This window comes from Opisthocomus hoazin, chromosome 13 (genome assembly GCF_030867145.1).
Source record: "Opisthocomus hoazin isolate bOpiHoa1 chromosome 13, bOpiHoa1.hap1, whole genome shotgun sequence".
Taxonomy (NCBI): domain Eukaryota; kingdom Metazoa; phylum Chordata; class Aves; order Opisthocomiformes; family Opisthocomidae; genus Opisthocomus; species Opisthocomus hoazin.
Genome location: NC_134426.1, coordinates 22721191 through 22744529, shown reverse-complemented (window position 1 = coordinate 22744529; position 23339 = coordinate 22721191). Strand labels below are relative to the sequence as shown.

The 23339-nt window shown below is 37.5% G+C and overlaps 1 protein-coding gene across 7 annotated transcripts in view; it reads left to right on the top strand.

Moving 5' to 3' along the window:
• Positions 1-360: 360 nt before the first annotated feature.
• Positions 361-23339, top strand: part of SFSWAP (splicing factor SWAP) — a 51857-nt gene continuing 28878 nt past the window's right edge. For 4 of the 7 annotated variants that reach the window (XR_012765416.1, XM_075434510.1, XM_009932470.2 and 1 more), the window contains exons 1-12: positions 361-755; positions 3205-3374; positions 3896-4033; positions 7096-7181; positions 11244-11469; positions 11926-12041; positions 12930-13062; positions 15638-15875; positions 16207-16338; positions 16700-16793; positions 19115-19292; positions 21800-22033. Coding sequence is in view for 6 of the 7 variants with exons in the window: in XM_075434510.1 (XP_075290625.1) it covers positions 496-755; positions 3205-3374; positions 3896-4033; positions 7096-7181; positions 11244-11469; positions 11926-12041; positions 12930-13062; positions 15638-15875; positions 16207-16338; positions 16700-16793; positions 19115-19292; positions 21800-22033 (2005 nt within the window). In the remaining variant the exon portion in view is untranslated. The other 3 variants (XM_075434508.1, XM_075434509.1, XM_075434507.1) reach the window with 3 other exon arrangements.

Genomic DNA, 23339 nt, shown 5'->3' with positions numbered 1-23339 from the left:
GCCTCCCCGCTTCCTTCTGCGGGACTCCTCGGCAGGGTGACCCGGATCCCCGCCTCCTCCTCCGCTCTGTCATTCAGCGCTGTGTGCGGGTCCCGGCTGAGGCGAACCGCGGCGGCGCCAATCCCCTCCCCCCCCGCCGCCCCGTCCCCTCCCCCCGCGCTTCCGCCGCACCCGCGGCGTCCCAGGCCCCGCCCGGCAGCCGGCCGCGGTGCCCGGACCCCGCGCAGTCCCGCCGGTAGCGCAGAGCCGCGCCGCGCCGCCCTCCCCTTCCACCACCGAGCGCCAAGCCCGACCGCGCATCTACCCGCCGCCGGAAGCCAGCCCGGCCTCCGCGGTGCCAGCGGAAGCGGAAGAGGCGCCATTTTGTTTCGGGTGATGGCGACTGTGGTGCTCTGGAGCTGGGCAGTTTAGTGCGGGCCCGGCCTTCTGGGGGACTCGCTTCTCGGACGGTCGTTGTTCCTGCGAGTGTCCTCCTCCTCGCCGCATCCCCCGGTGATGTACGGAGGGGTCGGAGGTTCTCGACGGACTGCAGAAGAAGCAGGCCCGCCGCCCCTAATGTTGTTGTCAGGCGGGGGAGCGGTCCCCGGGCCCCCCGGAGGAGGTGGAGGAGGAGGTGGAGGTGGGAATAGCCGTGTGGAGCTGCTGGTGTTCGGCTATGCCTGCAAGCTGTTTCGAGATGATGAGAAGGCTCAGTACCAGGAGCAGGGGCGACACCTTATTCCTTGGATGGGAGACCCCAAGATCATGATCGATAGGTCGGTGTAACACAACCCCCAGACTCTGCTGCGAGATCTCCTGTTGTAGCCTCTTTCTCTCCCTCCCCTGGCGCGGTGGGCAGGTGAGGGCGGGGGGCAGCGGAGGGCTCACGCTGGCAGACGCGCGGGGCCCTCCCTCGCTGGCAGAGCCGGAGAGCGGCTCCTCCGGGCTGAGGGCTCCGAGCGCGGCCGCGGCAACGCTGCGGGGCCCCCCCCCCATCCCCGGCAGCGGGAGCTGGGGGTTCCCCCCCGTCTGACAGTCGGTGTGCCCTGGGTCTCTCTGCTCCGCTTGCTAGGGCAGGGTGTGCAGGGCGGAGCGGAGCCTGGGCATGATCTGTTCCTTTTCGGTGCAAACTGCAAGCATCTTCTTTTCTCACTTGGAAACCAAGGGAGCCTTACTGCATGGGAATACTTGTTAGGCACTTTGTGTGTGCTCGAAGCGAGAAGGGCGCAGTGTGCAGAGTGGAAAGGTGTTTGCCCACCTGAGGGGAAATGGGGGTTCCTTATTTCTCCTACGTAACCTGGCTGCAGGCCGTTGCTGGGATACCCCAAAAGCAATTCTTGGCCTAACCACTTTTTCCTTGTGCCATGGTTCACTGTATTAGGCAGAATGGCTTTCATTTTGAGTGCTGGCGTTTCAAACTTTATGTCAGGGGTGGCTTTTTTTTGTTGTTTCGCAGTAGGTGCAGGTGCATGGCCAGGGAGAGTAATGGAATCTGCTCTGATGTTTTTTCTGGTCTCTAAGTTGTTTCAGCAGTGCAGGGTGGGATTTAGAAATAAATTAATTCAGAATGAATTTTCTGAATATTCTCCTGGAGAGAGGAGAAGATGGGAGGTCAGGCTGGCTGTATTTGGGCAGAGCACTGAAAGTACAATTTGAGAGTTGTGGTTGACCCTGAAAACCTCAGTGGGAAAGATGGAAGGATTTTTGTTTAAAAAGGATCACATGACATACTATAGATATTTGTTCCCTCAATTTCATTATTGCTATGGTGCTATACGTGATTTTTCCTGTTTTGATTTAACAGCTGTATTTGCCTTGGAAAAATATCAGTAAGGGAAGGTCTTTTCATTTCCTTCCATAAGACTGTAGAAAAAAGAAATGCCCTTGCAACTAATTTGGAATTTACGCCATTAATGATTTTTGTGATTGAAATTAATTTGTTAAATTGGAATAAACAACACAAAGGCATGAAAAAACAACCATAGATGTTTGTAGATATGTTTCATTTCTTTCTTACAAGAGAATAGAAGTGTTATGATGCGCACTTCTGATCACTTTGACAGATTTCATTAGTAGGTAGAGGCCATTTTTATGGTCCTGTGCAACAGTAACCCAACTTAGAGGCGTTACAGAAATTGTTGGGAGCAAAAACTAGGTGTGTGCATGTACGTACATATACCAAAAAATCTAAATAACATACATTTGTAAGTTAAGGTAGCTTGCAATTACTAATCTTATAAACTCCTTTGGAAGCTTAGAGTCTTTTTATCTCCAGCAGCAGGAAGTCTTCATTTTCACCATTTTGAGAAAAGCACATTGCTATGAGAAGATGTGGGTTGAAGTTTGCCTGTGGACAGAGCTTGATTAACCAGACCTACGTGTTTCATTAACTTTTGACAATAAGAATATTTACTTTCTTTGTTTTTGGTCTAGCAAGTTGGCACAAGTCAAGAGTTGTGTGTGGGAAGACACCTCAGCGGAGTCGAGTTTACTGTCACTTTACTATTCAATCGGTTTCTTTTATTGATGCATAAACATTATCCCAATGCAGTGCTTTTCCTGCAAATAAAATTGTTTCTGCTTAGTAGAAAGGAACTGTACATGATTGATCTTTGCCGTTTTTACGGTGAACCTCCTTAAATTGCATGTATATGTTACTGTTCCTATGTATGTGTGTCTCTCTATCACATAACCCAGAACTTATTTCCTCAGCCAAATGGCTAGGGGCCGAGCCTAGCCATGATTTTACCTCCAATGGACGCAAGTTTCTATGGTGAAGATATCTCCTGAGAGTTCGGGACTAGCAGAAAGAAGCGAGGAAATTTCGACCGTTTGGTTCTTACGGATAGGTATTTATGTATTCGGGTTTGTGTGAATGTAAGCTATTTGACTTTCCAGAAAAACGTATTTTGCAAGTGACATTGATTGGTTGGTTGAAGCACGTACGGTAAGAGCTGTTAAGGAAATGGATCCCACTTAAACTATTAAAGGATACCTTTGCCTTTAATTGTAATAATTTATTAGTTTCTCTGAGAGGAATTTAGACTGTTAAACAAATTTTCGGTAGTTGGTGACAAATGATTAGCAAAATTAAACGTAACTTCTAAAAGGAAATATGCTTTAACATATAAGTATTTTTTTTCATTTTTAATGGGTAAGTATTTAAGTAGTCGCATAAACCCAAGCCCTAAGTTTTTTGCATTGACCAGTTGCTTCATCTTGCAGGTATGATGGGCGTGGTCACCTACATGACCTTTCTGAATATGATGCTGAGTATTCCACGTGGAACCGAGATTATCAACTGTCTGAAGAGGAGGCTAGAATAGAAGCCCTCTGTGATGAAGAGAGGTATTTAGCCTTGCATACGGACTTGCTTGAGGAGGAGGCGAGGCAAGGTATTGCTAAAGGAAACTTCCTGAGTTTAGCAGATGTTTAAATAAATAATTATGAAATTAAATTTACTCCTAATTTTATACTCTCTTTTTCTGATGTTATCTTGACAGTACCCCAGTGGATTCGAAAAACGGGAGTCTTTGCGTATGTGAGAGGACCTCAGGATAGTTTAAATATTGATCCACTCAGAAATTGCCCAGATTCTGAGGGCAGACTGGGATTTCAGACCCAAAAACCCCCCAAATAAACACATTCTGCTTCTTTTTTAGTGTTGTATAAATGAAATTTTGTTCTTTTGTATGCATAATTACAGTAGAATGTTTTAACCCGCAGCCTTTATCTTTTCAGGAAGAAATAAATGGTCAGCATATGCATATGCTGCATTTTTCAATTTTAATGAAAGTTAAAATGATTAGGTGAAAACTTCTCATTTAAAAACTAAAGTAAGAAATTACTTTTTTTTTTTTTAAGAAATTAGCTTTTAAATATGTTCTAATGATTGGTAATTGCATTTTTGTTGAAGAGGAGGAATATAAAAGGCTGAGTGAAGCTTTGGCAGAGGATGGTACCTATAATGCAGTGGGATTCCGTTATGGCAGTGATTATTATGACCCTTCAGAACCCACTGAGGAGGAGGAGCATCAGCCTGCAAAACAAAGAGGTAAGGGGTAAAAATATCAAGGGTTAATTGTCAGGAAGAACATGTCATCCTGTGTCTCTTGCAGCTGAAGGTTGAAAATGTGTGTTTCGTTAAAATAACACTTAAAAAATCTCAAAGCATTTCAGCAAAATCTATGGAAAACAGTGCTACTGAGTTTTTACAAACTTCGCTCTTGATGTGCTTAAATCTTTCCCTGCTACGGCACAGTCCATACTGCAGTAGTCAGGGTAGGAAATTTAATTCTGCTCTCTTGCAGATTCTTATTCAGAAAAAAACTAGTAATTAGTCACATGGCTGTCTGTTACCACTGTATTTCTTGACCAAGAAGGAAAAGATCAATACAAATAAAATAATAGTAATTGACCAGAATGTATATTTTTTATAAGTTTAGAATATGTCATCTCAATAATTATAAACGAATCTCTCTTCAACATAGCTGCCCCCTCTGTGGTCTTAAAAAATGCAGAGTTCAGGTTCTCGTGTTCCCATCTTTTAATTATGGTAACTTTGCATTTTTAACATGAAATCTTAAGGAAGCTTTCAAGTGTTACTGAGCTGTGCCTCAGTAAAGTTAGGATTGTTTCATTAGCGATTTGGTTTCCTAACTATGTATTGGTGGGTTACTGTGGTATGAGATGTGCTTAACAAGGTGTGTGCTACAATGCAGGATCATTTTAGATGCTAAAGGGTTTTTGGTGGTTTTTGCCCCTGTGTGTGAGAGGTTGTCTCAGGGCAGTGTCCATGCCACTTGCATTCTACCAAGGGTTTCTCCTGTACTCTTCAGTACTGATGCTGAATTGTGTTGGCTTTTCTGGGTTTCATTTCAGTTTTATTCCCATTTGTCTGGTAGATTAAATAACCAAATCGTTTCTGGGTTCTCTTTACAGTTTGTGTTTCTTGTCATAGGGGTGTTTTTCGTGTTATGTGGATCTGTGTATATATAGGGATAAGCCTACTGAAAAATTGGGGATGATAAAGAAGAATATGTTTGTATGTTGGCTCCCACATGTTCCTCTGCTTCATAGAGATTAAAAAGGTGCATGAATGCCCCATGTCTGTTGGTCACTAAAAAGGGAATCTGCTGAACCTTATAGGGTATCTGTATTGTAGGAGGGGTTTGCAAAACTGGATGAAAATGTGCCATAATGTTCTACCTTTGATCAAGTGTGTAAGGAATAAATTAAAATTCCAGTTTCATTTGGTAAGAGAGCTGTCACAAGTTCAAATTGTGACTGGATTGCTCTACGTCATTTTTGTTTCCTAGAATGATGAGATATCTAAAATAATGTATTTCAGTCTTAATGAAGCCGTATTTTTAGGAATAATGTTAAATTGTGATAATATAGTCATTGACAAAGAGAGATATAACTACCCAGTCTTTCAACAAGTTAGTTAATTAGTATTTGATGCAGCGTGGAAGTGTCATGCTAGGCTATTGCAAAATCTTGTGGTGTAATGTGAGAATTCTCAGTGCTGCTGGCCAGAAGTAGAGATCCTTATAGCAGGTCATTGGAACATTGTCTCAGTTGTGAGCTTTCTTACCAAACTCTTTATCTTCTGGAAAATTTTTAGTAATGATGGATAACAAAGAGGCATTTTCTGGTAACACTTCATAGTACTTGGGTGAAGAAGTACTTGGTGCAAACATGAAATGGAAACATTGGTATTATGTTTTGCTGTAGCAGAACTGTACAGATTTTTAATAGATTGCTATATGGTAACATTTCCAATAATACAGGACTATAAATTCTTCAGATGAATTTTTTATAAATCATAATAGAAGAAGCCCACATATTGGAAGATTTAGATAACAGTAATGTGAATTACAGGCGGTAGTTCTGTGAAAACTTCAAGTGTTAGCTGAAGCTGCTGCCAAAAGAAACAGTCCTATTCTGCTTTGTCTGCTGCTTCTTCCTCCTTTCCTTGGTGTGAAAATTTCTGTGTGCCTTTGGAGAGTTAAACTGTTTGAGTTCATTTAAAAAGTAAAAAGGAAACCCACCAGACAGCAATCAAAAAAGTTAACTCTCTTTCTTGCATGGGTAAGATCTTGTGTGCAATAATTGCTGTGACATCATGCGTGATTAGACTGTTCTGCTGTGTCCAGGGTTCCCATAAGTCAGATTTTCATGCAGTTGTGCTATCTAATTTGTTATTATAAAACTGGAATACATTTTCTCTTAAAGCTAATAGAATAGCTAATACTAGAAGTTACTTTAAAAAGTAAACTTTCCACTGCAATAATTATAAAAATCTGTAAAGCAAAATACTTTCAGAGGAATGTTTCTGGTATACCAAATAACAGAATGTAATAAAAAGTGGCCTTTGTAAAAGAAAAACTATTTTAGATGAGTAGTTCGTGTGATAAATCTGTTAAATATTTGGATATGTTAAACTTGGTATGAAAGGAACCATACCAGCTTTAGGCCGAACTCTCAGATGAATGGCAACATTAATTTTAATCAATTATTAAGGCAACTCCTGGTTTATCTCTGTAGATGATGAAAGCTGATTTTAGCCTCCCTATTGCATTCGTGTGCAACTTTCATTAGGGTTAGGAAGCTGATGAAAGATTTGTTTACATAGGCTGAAATGGTTGATTTACAGGGACCTGAATTCAGATAGACCAGATGACAGGTCTTAACAGCTTTAGAGAGATCTGTAATATTTTAATCACTGTTAGGAAAGGGTTCACTCAGTGCATTGAAAATGGTACTGCTTAATTTTTCATGGGTTTTCTTATAAAAAAAAATAAGGAATATTCATGAAGTTGAATGTTTTCTACTTGATTTGACACTTGTTTGTCTCCAGCACTGTAGTCAGGGCTAACTTCCTGATACCTCTATTCAGATGTAATTTATGCAATCTTAAATAAACTACACATAACACCAGAGAGAGAAACCGCGTTTAGATGTCTTCAGTGCAAATGCTGGTTATAGTTTCATTTCAGAAATTCCGTGATTGCACATCCTTTCAGATATACTTTATTTTAATAATTTTTTGTTAAAATTTGTGTACTTTGACACATTTTGTCCTATAGTGTTTTACTCTGTCATTTCTTGTAGAAGCAGCTCAGTCAGAAAATGTAGAAGAAAACGAAGAACCTTTTGTTGCCCCTCCAGGACTCAATGTACCTTCTGATGTGGAACTGGTATGTGTGTACATTTAATGCAACCTACATTTCTGTCAGTTTTCAAGGAGTTGGTGGTACTTTACTGATTTTTTTTTTCCATTAACTTTTGTGTGGTACATTTTAAGTTAATCTAAAATAGTAGCTTAATTTCAAATGTTCTTTCTTGAATTCTTGAGTTCTATGAACTCTCTTGAATCTTTTTCACGCTGAAATTATTGCAGTGCTTATGCAAGTGCATTTAGTATCACTTGTGATGTTATTTTAGATAATGCAGAAAAAAGGCAGTTGTTCTTGGAACGGATACTTACTGAGATGTCAAGGTTGGCATTCTAAATGTAAAGGACCATTAAACTGAAAGATAGATTGTGTTCAAGACTTTTTTTGTGGATTCATTTTAATTGAGTCCCAACCTGAAGAGGGTAGGAAGTGATCAGATATAAAAGCTGTGTATAACACTAGCCAATTCAAGGAGAAAAGCAATAGTTGATTTCTAGAAAATTCTGAAATAATTTGAAAGTATTAGCATATAGAAGCTTCGTGTGATGTTACAGAATTTGCTACGTTGTAAACTGTAAACTTAATTGCAACTTGTGTGGTTTTCCTGAAGGGAGCTAAACAGTCAGTTGCTTGAGTACAGTTGTAACCATGAGGATTTTCAATTTATTTCAAGTTTTATAAAAGATACTGGGAAGTCAGATAATACTTTCTCCGACACCATGGTCATGAAAGTGTTAATTTATATTTGGACTGCCTTCTCAACTTGATAACCTTGGCCTGTAAAGAGTCAAAGGACTCTGTTAGAATAGCTAATAGTGAACACAATTATTTGTGCAAGTGTGTTTTTCTACTTCATTCATTTTTAATTGAAAATTTTTATCCTATTCTGGTTTTTATATAAAATAAGAGCTATTTAACAAAGCTAATATGCAACTCTTAATTTTACTTCCTCTACTTTTCTTTACAATCTTACAATACATTTAGTTAGTGAAGTACTTACAAACGTACTGTGGAATTCAAGGAAAGTTTTCACACATTATTGCCTTTAAATTATGAGTTATACTTTAGTCTTAGAAATAAGACCATTGAGTTCTCAGTGAGAAGCTTCTTATTTAGCATTTGGGTGCTCTTTTGAAAGAGTAACTGGTGGTGAAAGAATGTTTGCTGTTGTAGATAGCTACTTTGCTTGAATTGTGTTCTGAAACTTAAAGACACGTTTTATGTGTAAGTCGCAGAATGTGGTGGGGGGCTTATGAAAGTAATTACTCATATATTCATATACTCATTATATTCAGATGAACAGAAAGCAAATGTGGGTATATTTGGTTTTGATTTAAAAAAACCAAACAAATATGTCTAGACAGCAGCTCTGAAAACAATGTATACTTGACCTTGGATTGGGAATTGTGAGAATTTTTTTTTTATTTGAGCCTTAATTTGTTGTTGTTGTTCTAGTCAAGTCATTCAGGTTTTGCCACTGAATGTATTTATTCTGTATTTTTTAATTCAGTTGCTGTGAAGGGTAGAAGCCTGGTACATCATTGGTGGGCTTTTACAGGCATGTTTAAAAAATACTTCTCACTCTACCCTGTTCCCATTTAAAAAAAAAGAGAGAAATACATCATAAATTCATTGCCTTGCATTGATCCACAAGTAATTGGAAAATGTGTACAGATACATTGGTGATTTGTGGAAATGACAGTGGTGTTCTAGGTCTTCTGAGTTTACTGCTAAGAAACATTCAAGTTAAAAGACATGGCACTTGTTGATGGTCATGGAGAAGGGAGGACACCTGTAAACCTTGAATCATTTTGGGGAGGAAACTAGTGCTTGGAAGTAAGATGAAATTTGAGAATCAGCTTGCTAACTTGGAGATGTTGTTCACAATCTCTAAGGTGCAGTTCAGTAAAGACAGATATAAAATAGTTCCTGTAACACAGAACAATCCAAAGTGCAACTGTTAGATGAAGGCTAAGTAGTTAGGCAGCACTACTGCAAAAAAGATCCCAAGGCTGTAGTGAGCTCTTGAATCTTGAGTGCATGGCAACTCGAGTTGCCGCAGTAATGGCATTCTGGAACTTAAAATAGAAGAGTTGTGTCAAGGATGCAGGAGGTCTTCCACTGCTAAAGACTGTTGATGTCAGTTTTGTTGACAGAGATGACTGTTCTTGACCATTGCATTCTAAGAAGTGTGCAGATGCTATGGAAGTTGGCCGTGAGAGGGTATTATTGGTTAAACTTCTGAGGAGAGATTGAGAATTGGTTTGTTTTTTCCAGATGAGAATATTGAGAGGCAACATAAGGCTTAAAATTATTTTCCAGGCTTACTTCAGATTGGAGGATAGTTGCTTAACTTGCAGTAAGGGACAGTCACTCATGAAAAACGTTTAATTACAATACTAAAAGGTTGGAACAGAATATCTGACTAGATGATAGCACTTATGTCACTGGAGTATTTTTCAGAAGGGTTTTTTCTGAGCTCTGGCAAGTACTCTTACTTTCAGAAGTTTTAACAGTTCTCAGTTTAAATGTTTAGTGGTTTTATTAAATGTAGTGGCAAACTAGAGTATGTCTATGATATCTCTATTTGCCATTTACTGTTTTTCACTTTGTAAAGTTTCTGAAGTCTTGTAGATCAGTGATGTTGGTAATCTTAGAAGTCAAGTAAAAGCATATTAATATTCATAGTGCCAGTTTTCCAGAACGTAGTGATATCGGTTTCAAATTCAAGACCAGATAGTAATTTCAGATACAATCTTTTTTGAGCTTCCTTGCTGATTTGCAGCTTTGTTTATGAATCTCTTGGCCTTAGGCATATTTTGTTTTTCTGCGTAAGAACCACAGAAATAGAGAAACTTGGTGTATGATTAAATAGTGAAACTATGCACAGAATGTTATCAGTTAGTTGAGAACTTCATGGCCTCTAATTAAAATAATCTTTGGTAGTGTTTTAGAGGGACAAGTAAAACTTGAAACAGCTAATTATTTTCCGTATGGAACATGTTATTCTAGTAAAGGATCCAAATGACTGAAAGTAATTTCTAAAAATGTGCTGTTTGATCATATTCAGACTTTTTTCCCCCAAATAGAGCACCACTGTCTCATGTATTTCCAATCTTCTGAAAAAGATTTTCTGAGGTTTGCAATGTGCTTCTGTATCTGGACCAATAACAATGTAAAGCTAAAACGAGTCATTAATGTGATCCTTCAGTCTTTATAGGCACACACAGTATGTGTTTCTACAGTTTATTGAGCACAAGACAAAACAGAGCTATCTGAGTATGAAATGAGAGACAGTGAATGGCGACGTTCATTTTTTCTTTAACTGTATTCTTGTTCCTTTCACTTCTTGGGTTTGATATAGCAGTGCTCCTTACAGGGGATTTCAGGAGTGGAGATGTGTGGATGCTGCTTAACTCTATTAATTTTCTTTTTTCTTCTGTTGTTAAAGTGTTCAGCGACTCTTTATGGGAATGTGACAGCATATAGGAATGGCAATTCTTACGTTGGTCTTAAGATACATGTTCCTTCCGGGCAAATGCATAGTAACAGCCCTTTCAAGTTAGGGAACAGTATTTGCACGTTCAGTGATAACAGAATAAAGAACAGCTGTTGGGAAGAGGACCGTATGTTTTGAGTTTTCAGAGCACTTTGAGCTATTGTAGGGCAGGACCACTTTAAGCTGGCACTGCTCTGTCAAGAAACACGCCTCCTGTCTTGTGCCACAGAAGTGTCTATATGGCTGTGGAGTGTAGCTGGCTTAAGAGAATTTTTTTGCTAAATCAAACTCGACCAGAATTTGTTACCCTCTTCAGTTTGGTGTGCAATGGCAAAAAATAGTTCTGCTGATAGAAGGAGAGGATCTTGCAGGAGGAAATGAATGAGCAGCTAGGGAAGATTTGGACTGGTTTTCTTCAGTGCTGATAGGCTTTCAGTAGTTGAAAGTGATTATGAAACTGAGTTGCTAGAGAAAGCTGAGAAGAGGGGCAGGGAGCTACTGCTCTTTCTAGTTCCCTCTGGAGTTGTAACACACTTTACAAGCTGCTTATGAAAATACAAATATATGTTATTTTACTCCCACAGCCACCAACAGCAAAAATGCATGCTATTATAGAACGAACTGCAAACTTTGTCTGCAAGCAGGGAGCACAGTTTGAGATTATGCTAAAAGCCAAGCAAGCACGGAACTCCCAGTTTGACTTCTTGCGATTTGATCACTACCTCAATCCTTACTACAAATTCATTCAGAAGGCTATGAAAGAGGGACGATACGCGGCTCCTTCTGAAAATAAAGCGGACGAGAAAAAGCGTAAGTTGTTGCTTCTCAAATGGGTGGCTTCAGGGTGTGAATCATTTAAACATCCACTGGTCTTTTTTGGTAGAATAGCCACATCTTTGTGGTGCATTTCAATGGCAATACTCTTATCCTGCAACTGAGATTGATGTGATGATTCAAAATTTTGCTTAAATTAGCTAAGATTCCTAAAAGATTGTTTTGGGAAACTGTCAGGTACAAGAGCTGCTGTGATCTTGGAGCTTTTAGAAATGCTTGTGTAGTTTTAGTCCAACAGAAAGCTGGTCTGTGCACTTAGGTTTTAGTTTTATTGATGACTAGCAATATCTTCTTGTATCTATGCTTTTGTGAATAAACAGATTTATGGAAACCGTAGTTTCTTAAGAATGTATGCGTGTCCTGTACCATCTTTCTCTCCCGATACAAATCCATAGCAAACCCAAATAAAATTCAGACATTACTTTTATTTAGACTCAAGAGTCAAATCAGAGGAAGAAGATGATGATGATGATGATGACGATGGAAATTATCTGCATCCGAGTCTCTTTGCATCTAAAAAATGCAGTAGGCTTGAAGAGCTCATGAAGGTACTTGACTCTATTAAAATTAGTTTCTACCTTGTAAAACATCTGATTAATGGGCACAGAAATTCTAATATGCAGATGTTAAGATCTTTTGTTAACAAAGTTTGTGGGGTTTTTTTTGTTTGGGTTTTTTTTTCCCAGACTGTGTCTTAATAATTTAAGTCTGTTTTGGTAAACTTTCAAGTTACCTTTCCTCTAGTACGTAAATTGTTATTTTTCTATTTGTAAGGAATTATGTTTCTATTTTTGATGCCCTCTGGTATTGGCATGAATCAATGATTTATCCCACAGAACCTGTACTGAAGCTGAAAAGATTAAGATACTTAATGCCTTCTGTATATAAGCTGAGAGGGAATGTTTTCAGATTTTAGTACATAAAATGTTGACATGGAAGTTATAGTTTCAGTGAACAATTTCAGCAGAATTAATACTGCTGATTAAATGTAAATTTTGCTGGATGTGTTATTTTTATTTTCTGAGTTTGATCAGTTATGAAGTAATGGGAATGACAGATGGTTGTACACATTTGAGGCTTTCAGAGGAATGACAGTGGTGCTGTCTGATATTTAGACAAGTCAGATTCAGTGTCTTATCCCAGCCTTGGCAGTAAACAAGTAAGAGTAATACTTTTTTTCCCCCCTCCCATTTCATGGATTTCTGTTCACATTAAAGTATTTTTAGTTTTGTTTTCCACAAATGTTAAAAAAAAAAAAAAAAAGAGAAATTGATTCTGATGTGAGCACTACAAAGACAATAACTTCAGTGATTGGACAATATTATTGATGCCTATTAACTTAGATAAATTTGATTTCCAAATTGGGTTGATGCTGTCATGCTTTAAATATGTACTTCAAATTTTAATCTTTTTTTCTATTCTCAAAATTTTTTCAGCCTTTGAAGGTAGTAGACCCTGATCATCCACTTGCAGCACTGGTGCGCAAAGCGCAATCAGATAATAACTCATCTGCACCACAGTCAACAGACGGGGCAGCTGTACAGACATCGCAAGCAGAATATTCTGATTGTAAGCGCATTGTGATTAGGCAGCTGGTGGTGTGTTGTGATGAATTGTATGTGGATGCTGGTGGGAAGAAAAAATGTTAGCTTCATACTTGATTGTTTATAACTGATATTTCTTCTTTTTCAATCTCCTGAGTCTTTGAAGGTGCATTCTTCCACTGAGTATCTATCAAATTGTATGCTACTCAGGAAAACAGAAATAGGGTGGAGGGGGTGGGCAGGCAGGAGGCCAGGTCTCCAGCCTGTGCGTACGGTTAGCACAGGACCCTTCATGGGTTTTTTTATAACTTCCATCAGCTTCCACTAATGAACTCTAATGAATGTCTTCACTGTTGAGTATGAAATTGTCCTATAAAGCAATTCATGAGATTCCCATAAAAAAGCTTACTATATTAAGCAAAATGCAGATGATAAATCTGCTTTGAACAATTTTGATGGAGTGTCTAGCACTAAGACAAATCTGCAAAGGTAAAATAATGTAAATTAAAGGATCCCACTGAAGTCATAAAGCCAGGTTTTAGTATAGTATTCTGTTCTGAAGTTGGAAGTAGTTTTACAGTAAATAAGTAAGTTTTATTATACAGTCAATTCCTATAATTTTTCATTATTTCATCTTTTATTCTGTACAGTGGTGCAGTGTTCTGTGTAGAAAATAAAATTCAGGAATATGCAAGATTCCAAGTTAAAAATTGATCTTTTAAATTGTATTTCTCATTACAATATCTGAGAAGGAGTAGTAACTTTTAAGTTCCATAACTACAAGAGGCCATTCTTTATTCTATTTTATTTTTTTCTCAAAAGAACAACAAAATCAGTGATATATTTAAATTATAAGTGAGTAATGTGGAAAGTTGTATGCTTTTTCCATGCCTGATACTGAAATACCAAGGCTTTCTCCTATCTCCAAATTATTATTAAATCTTTAATCTTAGATTTTTCTTGAACCATTTCAGCGAAATGTCCTGTGTGTAACCTCTTCTAAGAATCAACTTTGCTGTGAAATTCTTAGCAACATTTTCCTAACTTCTCTGGATGTGTCTGGTTTCCATTATCTTTGAAGCTACTTCATGCAGGCCTTATAAAGCTCCTGCAAATTTTGTAAATTCTGATACTCAAAAAGGTGAAGACAAACTTAATTGGATATGTGTGCCTCTAATTCTTTTCAGAATTCTGAAAGTCCTTGATTCCTATACAGAAATGTAATTTATCCTTTCATTTATGTGACTTACCATTTGATACTACTGAGATGAAAGAAAATTTTGTATTGCAGCCTTCACTACAGTAGAGTTTTATAATGATATAAATTTGTAGGTAATGACTAGTGTTAACTTCAAAGTGGTGCTGCTGATGATGGAGTTCTTGGTTTTTTGGTAATGTTGTTGCAAATAAGTGTCACCATAATGGTCTAAGTTGATTTTGATGCATTGTAGGTTCAGAACCCCTCAAATGATTACAGGTCTTGTCAGAATGTATTAGATGGAGAGCAATGTGCATGAAAGTGATCTTTATTTAAAAGTGTACCTTAAGAGAATCTTAACAAAACTGAAATAATGTTTCTGTGAACAAATTGAAAATTACTGGTCATTTCAAAAAAAGACTAAAATCAGAATACATATCTCCATAGAGGAATGCTCATCAGTTTTCTGATTACTTGCATGTTAGGCTTGCATCTGAATGTCTATGTTGCAAACTGCGCGATTATAATTTAGTAGCAGCGCAAGTTAAGTTTACAGCTCCTCCCTGCCTTTAAAACTTAACAGGTCTTTATTCTGCTCTTCTTACCAATGACTTATTCTTTGAAAAAAGTAAATGCTGCCACACAGGAAGGTTTATGAACATTTTTAAGAGGATAATTCATTATAATTGAATGCGTTGATTAAACTTTGCCTCTAGAAATGTAAACTCTTACTGTAAATCCTCTGAAATATTTTACCTGAATACTTTCTGTTTATATGCAGAAAATCTTTAGATTTACAAGAAATGACTGCCATTTAAAAGTGTTAAGCTAATTAAAGCATTATAAAATAATGTCTTGAAAGAAAGAAAGCAAGCCATAAGCCTTTGCACTCTCAAAAAATAAATATTTAGAGTTGGAGAAGCCTCTAGTGTCAAAAACTTGCTCAAATAAGTTGTTCATTCTATTGGTGATAAATTGGAAAACTGTCTACTTTTTGAGGTTTCAGCAAGTGAGTGTATGTCTGTATACAACAATATAGTGATTTAATATCTATATAGCGATATTAGTGGTTTAATTTCTCAATGTTAGTTTTGAAATATATGCGCATTTCTTTCTTAATGCATACATAGTTTTAACTGAGTAAAACTGCCAGAGGTGAATTAGATCAGGAAGAATTATTTCATATTAACTCAATTTTTAATAGGCCTTCTCTGGTTCACTTCTTTATTCAAACCCCGTCGTTGTCGTCCCCCCCTCCAAAAAAAAAAAAATTAGATACCATTTATTAGTGTGTTGTGTCTCAGTGTGTTTGTACTGATGCAATAATGTTATGGTTGGTTTGTTTTTTTTTAGTGGGTGCTTTTCTAATTATAACATTGTTCCTAAATATGTCTTTTTATAGCAACTGTGGCAGCCATGTATTATAGTTACTATATGCTACCTGATGGAACCTATTGCCTTGCGCCTCCGCCTCCAGGAATAGATGTTGCCACCTACTACAGTGCGTTGCCTGCAGGGGTAACTGTATCAAGCACTACAGGGGTAGCAACAGTACCTCCACCGCCTGGTACTACACCTCCACCTCCCCCAGACACAACTGAGAGCAGCAGTGCGTTGACTTCTACCACAACATCTACAAGGTACCACGTACAGATTTGCTGGTTGGGTGGAGGAGTCTCTTTCCTGCACTTCACTGTGAAGTATTTAGGAATGGTTCTATTATTGGTGATTCCTCAGTAACGTTCCCTGGTGTTTATACAACTTTGATTACCTCCACTTTAGTCTTTGATGTTGTACATAGTTATTGTTATTCAGCTACTACAAAGTTTTTGCATGATGGAAATTTAAGTAATTTTGACTGCATAATGAACCCAGAGAGCAAACTGCTATGTAATGTTTTTTTGTTAAAACAAGAGTCTGAAAGATTTTTATGTCCCATTTATAAAAACGATGTACTCTTGATGTTTTCAGCACAATTGCTCCAGTGGTTGCCATTATACCTCCACCTCCAGATATCCAACCTGTTATTGATAAGCTAGCTGAGTATGTTGCTAGAAATGGGATAAAATTTGAAACCAGTGTTCGTGCCAAGAATGATCTCAGGTAAGAGAAAATGTTATTTCAACTTCCGTTTTAAACCTTGAGGTTTTCATTTTCAAACATATTGCCAGGACATACGGGTCTCAAGAAGACAAGTGCTATCATTTTTTTAACTGAAATTCGGAAACCTACTTAAAGGTAATGCCAAAGCATAAATTGCCCAAATCCTCAAAACAGCCAGCCTAACAAAAACGTCTCTAGAAAGCATGCGCTGAATGTATATCCTCTGGAAGTTCAGGCAGAAGTTACAGTGCTTCCAAACAGCAACTGGCATTCCATCTGCTAGAGAAAATTAGATGGCAAACGATTGTAGGTATTTACGATGTTCATGTGCATTTTCACATATTCAGTTTTCTTTTAACAGATTTGAGTTCCTGCAACCATGGCACCAGTATAATGCTTATTATGAATTTAAAAAACAATTCTTCCTTCAAAAAGAGAGCAGTGACAACTGTCAGGTACGTGTGTGTTTGTGTATACGTATATTAAAAATGCAGTGTGAGTGAGAAAAGGACTTGCTTATTTGTTGTGTTACCATGAGACATTTTAAAAATGTAACACTCTGAATTACGGAGAAATGTTCAGCAAAGGATATGAATGCTTTTTTTGTTGCTTTTGAGTTTTGTATAGTATTTAAATAGGGGTATGTGAGGTGGTGTGATATTTAGTTCTTGCTTTTTAGTATAAGCAACCACTCAGTGTAGTTGTAATATAAAATGGCAACCTGAAAACGTTTTGGCTTTTTATACAAGAGAATATCTGCTTTGTGGAGGTTTAGAGTTTTGTAGGGTTGGGATAAGTGTTGGGTTGTCAGAAAGGTGAGGTATAGCTTTTTAACAACCATACCTGCTCGTATGCCTCATGGTTCTTTGTAGAACAGTAGCACAATAGCGAAACTACTTTTCTGGCATGCTTTTTTCTGAGGGAGGTTTTGTTAAAGGAGAGTCCTGTCATGATTGACCGAAACAGTATTGGAGCTTCAGAATCTCACATCAGTTTCCTACTTGCTTTGCTGTTTCTAGTCCGTGTTATTAGAAGGTGATACCCAGACTTGGCATCCTTATTTTTAACTATTCTCATGTTAGCTAATCTCATTAGATTGTTCTCTTACTGAAAAGAAAATTGCAAATAGTATCAGAAATACATTATCTGATGTTAACTTTTCATGGGAAAGAGCTATTTTTTTTTTAGGCCCTATGTCATTTGTCATCTCAAGGCTTAGATTGGGGAGCCTTAAACTGAAGAAGGTAGGCCGGTGGGTAAACTCCTCAAAATCGCTTTGTGGAAAATGAAGAAATTCAATACTACTTGCTGTTTGAAACACTTGTGTCTAATATTTTGTTTTAATATTAAAAAATGTTTTGAAAACACTATTTTTAAAGATAAGCTGTGGTGAATAATCTTATTCAATTGATAAATTACATGCAAAATTGTCTTATACCACAAGGTACAGGCTGACTGTTATTCTAGAATTTCTTATTTGCAAACCAGTGGGTTGAATTCATAATACTTACGTAATTAATAAGGACTTGTTAACATTTATTTGGGGGGGAAATTGTACACTAACCAAAGTGCAGTAATAAAGGATTCGTTTTAAGCATTCAAATGAGTACAGCTAAGAAGCAAGCAGAAACTGGTTTAAGTCCCTTGAGGTCATGTGTAGCAATGCATATTTTCCTGCTGCATGGTTTTATAGATAATGCCATTCTCTTTAATTTTATAGAATAATTATTTCAGTATTAGCTGTATACTTTGGTAATGTACGTATAGGCAACTAATGCCATTGATTGTTCTCCTTTTGGCCATTAAAGTTAATAAGAAATTGTACTACTGGCTTCAGTAAATACAGGATGAAGTCTGTGATATCCTTGTGTTTTTTCCCCTCTGAGGGTTTTCAGAAATTAGTTCTGTTGGTCACGGAATGGCTGCAGGGAGCAGTGAAAGGAGCTCTTCAATACCTGATATTTCAACGTTAAGTATGTTTAACAGCAGCCAGTGGAAAGCAACCCAACTATTTACTGAGAGAGGCTCATTTAAATGTTAAATTACTTAATGTAATCCCCTGATTCACCATGTAAATATTTTTAATGTTGTATAATATCCTGCTTAAAAATTTTATGCTGTGAGTTTAGAGGTTATCTTGAGTTATTTGGTCATGTAATAGTAGAACCAGTAATGCCTTACTCTTCTGAAAATCTCAGCACATCTGTACTGCATCTATTTAATGCCACAGAAAACATTGATAGGCCCAATGTTCTTCAGCAAAATGTTGGAACAAAGCAAACAAGTTAACCTGTGTTGATGCCTGTAAAACTTCATTTTGTAAAAAAGGTATCATGCAATTGTACATTAGGAAAAAAATGTCATGAGCTTCCATTCTGTCACTGTGAATTAACTTTAATGCATTTTGTCCTGGACCCTGGAGATCAAGACCTAAAAGAATAAGTTTGGGAAAGAAGTATATGCTTTCAGGGTTTAATTTTAAAAACAATTTTTAAAACAGTTATTGGCAAAAGTGTATCAGCTGAGGAACATTTTCTTCGCTGTAAAATAACAACACATTCTTACTGTAGGGCGGTAGTTTTCGCAGCCTGTGAGTTTACATGAAGCAGTGCATTATTTCTAAGAAGCAGACTTTTGGTCATGAGTGCATATTGATGTAAAATGATCTGTTACATGATTAGCTGATAATGTGATTTTTGAAATGGCTGACACAGAGACTGCATTAATTCTTTTGTAAACTACCCGGTTAGTAAGCTTGCACATTTCTTTTGAAAAGGGAGTATCTTCATCTGAAGATGTTCCAGCAGATACCGCTGGTGATACACCAAGTGAGACTCAATTTGCAGAAGAACATGCACCTGAAGACACATCTGAGCCAAGTGCTAAGGGAGTTCCAGGAACTAAAAAGGATGTTCCTCCTTCTAAAACTGTCAGTGATGGTAAATTGGTGAAAGGTATGTTAGCACGATTTGTTGGACATGAAAATATTTATTGGCATATACTTAAGAAAAAAAATAAGGCTGGGGGAGAGACAGGGGGAAAGTAGGAAAAAGCATTTAATCAGGTGGAAAATACTGTCACTGGAAGCATTAAAAGAGGACTGAAATAAGTAATTTGATTGCTTTCATATTTCTTTCTGATCAGACTACCAGGTGTTCATGGTCTGATACAATAAATTGTTTTATTTCAGTTTTGTGCAAACTTGAAGCCTTTCATCAGTGACCCCAGTAGAATCTTATTTCTTGTAATTTCAAACTTACAAGCTCTGTTCCAAAAAGAAGTTATTCCTTCTGAATAAAAGCAGTAGTCTTTGAAACCATACATACAGAGGAAGTATGCTAGGCTTATTACTCAGTTTCTCAGTCCTCCTGTGTTGGACGTTAGTCATGCTGGAAAAAAAGACCCTTTTCATGTCTAAGTGGAATGTTTTTCCTCGTGCAGTCATAGCAGCAGAGTGACAAATGGGAGGATCTCTTGGAAGCCAGTCAAACAAAGTCAGCTAATACACTATTAGCGTCCTGAGTTGGAGAAGCAATTATTTATACCTGGGGACTGATTTCCTGGCCTATCAGGAAAAGACATCTTAAAATTTCTTCTTTTCAGTAGAAAGCAGAAACTTTTAACTAGAACTGAAAGCCACTAAAAAACAACAAAAACGAAATAGGAAAATCACTCTTGACCTGTGTTCCCATGGATGGGTGCTGCCTTCCTGCTGCTTCAGTGCCTTTCATAATTGCTGATAAGTTTATCTACTACCTGTGCTCCCTTTGAATTCTTCTCTCTTCCTGGTCCTCACTGCAATTTGTTTCCCTTGATGGGCTGCAAGCTCCAAGCTCTTTGCCATGGTTGTCTGGCTGTCCATACTCTGCAGTTTCTTCTTTGGGAAGGTGGAGTAGCTTCCCCAGGGAAGGAGCAATCTTCCCTGTCTTTGAAGATGCTCTGTTAAAAGGATGTAATATACAACAGATGATGATACTGTTTCTTGTTGTTGTGTTATTAGTAAATTAGTAAATGACAACCTGGATCTTACGCTCCAGAATAATAATCTGTTGGAACTTAGATAATGGAATGTAACCAAGCAGTTGTTTCATGACAATCCTATTCCTATAAACTTATTTTAATTTCCTCTAATATGGTACAAATTCTGCTTTCTTGTAACCTAAATACGGTAGTTGGCTGCAAGACAGACATAGCATCCGCACTGGATTTTTCTTCTGCCTCTGAGGGAGTAAAATCCCATTTTAGGATTTGTTTTGTCATACTCCTGAATTCTTTTTTCTGAGCCTATTTCCCTACCACAGAATTACAAGATGCAAAGTTTATATTTTATAAACCTTGGTATGTAACCTAATTATTGTATTTAAATTTCCCTACTTCAAATCTTATAGGATATATATGCAAAAGGCATCCTGAGAAAGACAAATATTGCAGCAGACCATATGGTAGTTGCTTTGCTTGAGATGTGTGAGAAATTCCATTCTTCATTCTTAGAAGTTGCATTTTGGATAAACGGTTTAGAGATTGATTCTGTATTTTTTCAGAAAATGGTTCTCAAAAAACCTTCCAAGGAAAATTCTGTGAGGCAAAAGGATTAATTCAGACTTACATATTAGCTATGCCTAATATTTTTTGAAGATCCATGAATACAACCTAGCTTGAAATGATCCACAATTTCCTTTTTATTGTGGTATTCCATGTTTTTTGTAGGCGTTCTTTTTCCTTGGAGTGTGCAGGCATGAATGTGTTGTGCTGTCCTTTTGTGTTGGACTAGTAGGGGCTGCTTGAAAGGAATAGTTGACCACCTGACTTGCTACAGCAAGACTAGCTAAGACATTTGGGGAAAAGTACTTAACTTTTGCATTTATGTCTCCCGTAATGAAGTGTTGTTAACTCCCCAGAGTAATTAGTTTTCATATAGATGGAAATAAGTCTTTAAATACTGTTTTGCGAGCTTGCCAAATGCTATTGTTGCACAAGCCATTGAATTAGTGTGAAGGAAACATAGGGGACTGTATTATACAGCAGTGTGTCAGATAGGAGCCTGAGCACAAAACATTTTCATCTTAAGCCTGGAAGAGTAGATTGTTCATTTGGGAAAAGCAGAAGTACTGAAACTAAAATTTATTTGGGACTGAATATGAACTTATTTATCTCATCTTAGGAAATGTAATTCCTGAGATGGTTTAGAGTCTTTCTTTTTCCCTGCTGCTACTGAAGTATTAGAAAAAGACTTGGAGATAGACCTTTACAGGGCAAATGAAGTTTCCAACATTTGTTTAAAAAGAAAAAAGTAAAAAATAGATTGTGTTGTCCTTTTCCCCAAAATGAATAGCATAACTTAAGGATGATGCGAGGTGTTTTTTTTTTGTGGTGTAGTTCAAGTAATGGATAAAGTCAAGAAATTTGGCCCCCTTTCTACTGTAGTCTAATGATGTGTAAAATCTTATCCATTCATTCACAGCATCGTTTGCTCCAATAAGCTTTGCAATCAAGGCCAAAGAAAATGACCTTCTTCCCTTGGAGAAAAACCGCGTTAAATTAGATGATGATAGTGATGAGGAGGAAGAAGAGGGCAAGGAAGGCCAGGAGAATGCTAGTAGTGCTTCAAACCATACTCCAGCTGTTACCACTCCTTCTACTGCTGCTGAAGAGAAAAAACCTCAACTTACACAGGAGGAGTTGGAAGCTAAACAAGGTATCCCATGTTACACAGAAAACAAAATGAAAGATTGAGTCCTTCAGGCAAACTACAAAACTGTCATGTGAATAAGTATGGCATTTTAGGTATTTTGAACCTTCACTGTGTCATGTTTACAGGAATCAGAATTCTTTTCTTTTCCTACAGTTCCCTGCTTATTGTTAAGAGCCAAGTCTTCATTGGTTGCTCAGCTAAAATCAAACTTGTAACACATTGGAGTTGAGTACTTTGCCCTAATGCATGGTCTTTCTGAATTTTATTTGTTTTTCCATTACAACCTTGAGTAAAACACTAAAGTTCTAGTTTCCAGATTACATTAACAGAGCCCAGAAAAAGGCATGTCCGTTTCTCACTTTCTTCAGAGAACAACAAAATGCTTCCAGCTATTTTTCAGTTATATAGCACTCCCGTATAGACTAATGACACCTTGTTGATATTTTGTTACTCTTATAATACAATGTCATTAAGTCTTTGTATAGGTTTTTTCTGTTACTGTGTTTATGTACGTAAGGGCAGAAGGGATGTACTGTGTGAATTTGAATTAAATGATCTTTTAAGGGGATCAAATTTCCCCCATTCCTCCGCAAGGCCGTTTCACAACAGAGATTGTTTAATAAAGTGGAGATGTTGTCAGTGTTTACCAGCTTAGAAACTTAATATTTCTCTTACAACTATGACTATACCACAGGAATTAATTTTTTCATTTTCAATAAGTTGGGTTTTTTTTTCTCGTAAGGAGCAGTTCCTTGCTAAACGTTAGTAGCACAGAGTATGCTACGGTGATACATATCTAAAGCAAATATGAAATATTTTGTATGCTAATAAAGATTAAGTGTAAAACACGTTTGGAATAAGTTGTATGTTGGGAAAGGTGTGCAATTGAACAAAAAAGCCCATTGTCATATACATACACAGAATACAAAAGTTGAAAGTGTAAGATGAAAAGGGTTAGACAAGATATCCAGTAAGTGCATAGCTAAATAAATTGGGTTATTCACTTTCTGTAATCGTGTAACAATAACTGATGCTTGTAACAATGGTGAAACAGTTTCTGAAAATTTCTGAAGCAGCCTTTTGTTAAACATTTTAAAATATATGTGAATAGGGCTGGAAAATATAAGGTAAAGATCAGATAGGTGGAAAGAGCAAAATGGGAGAGTTTGCATTGCTTTAACAAGTAAAGAAAAAACTTCTGAATTTACAGTGCTACTTTTCAGATAGCTTTTGTAAATAGAAAAGGACAAAAATACTGAATTTCCAGGATTGGATTTTCAGGTCATTTTCTTTAAGCCTAAAAAGTTTT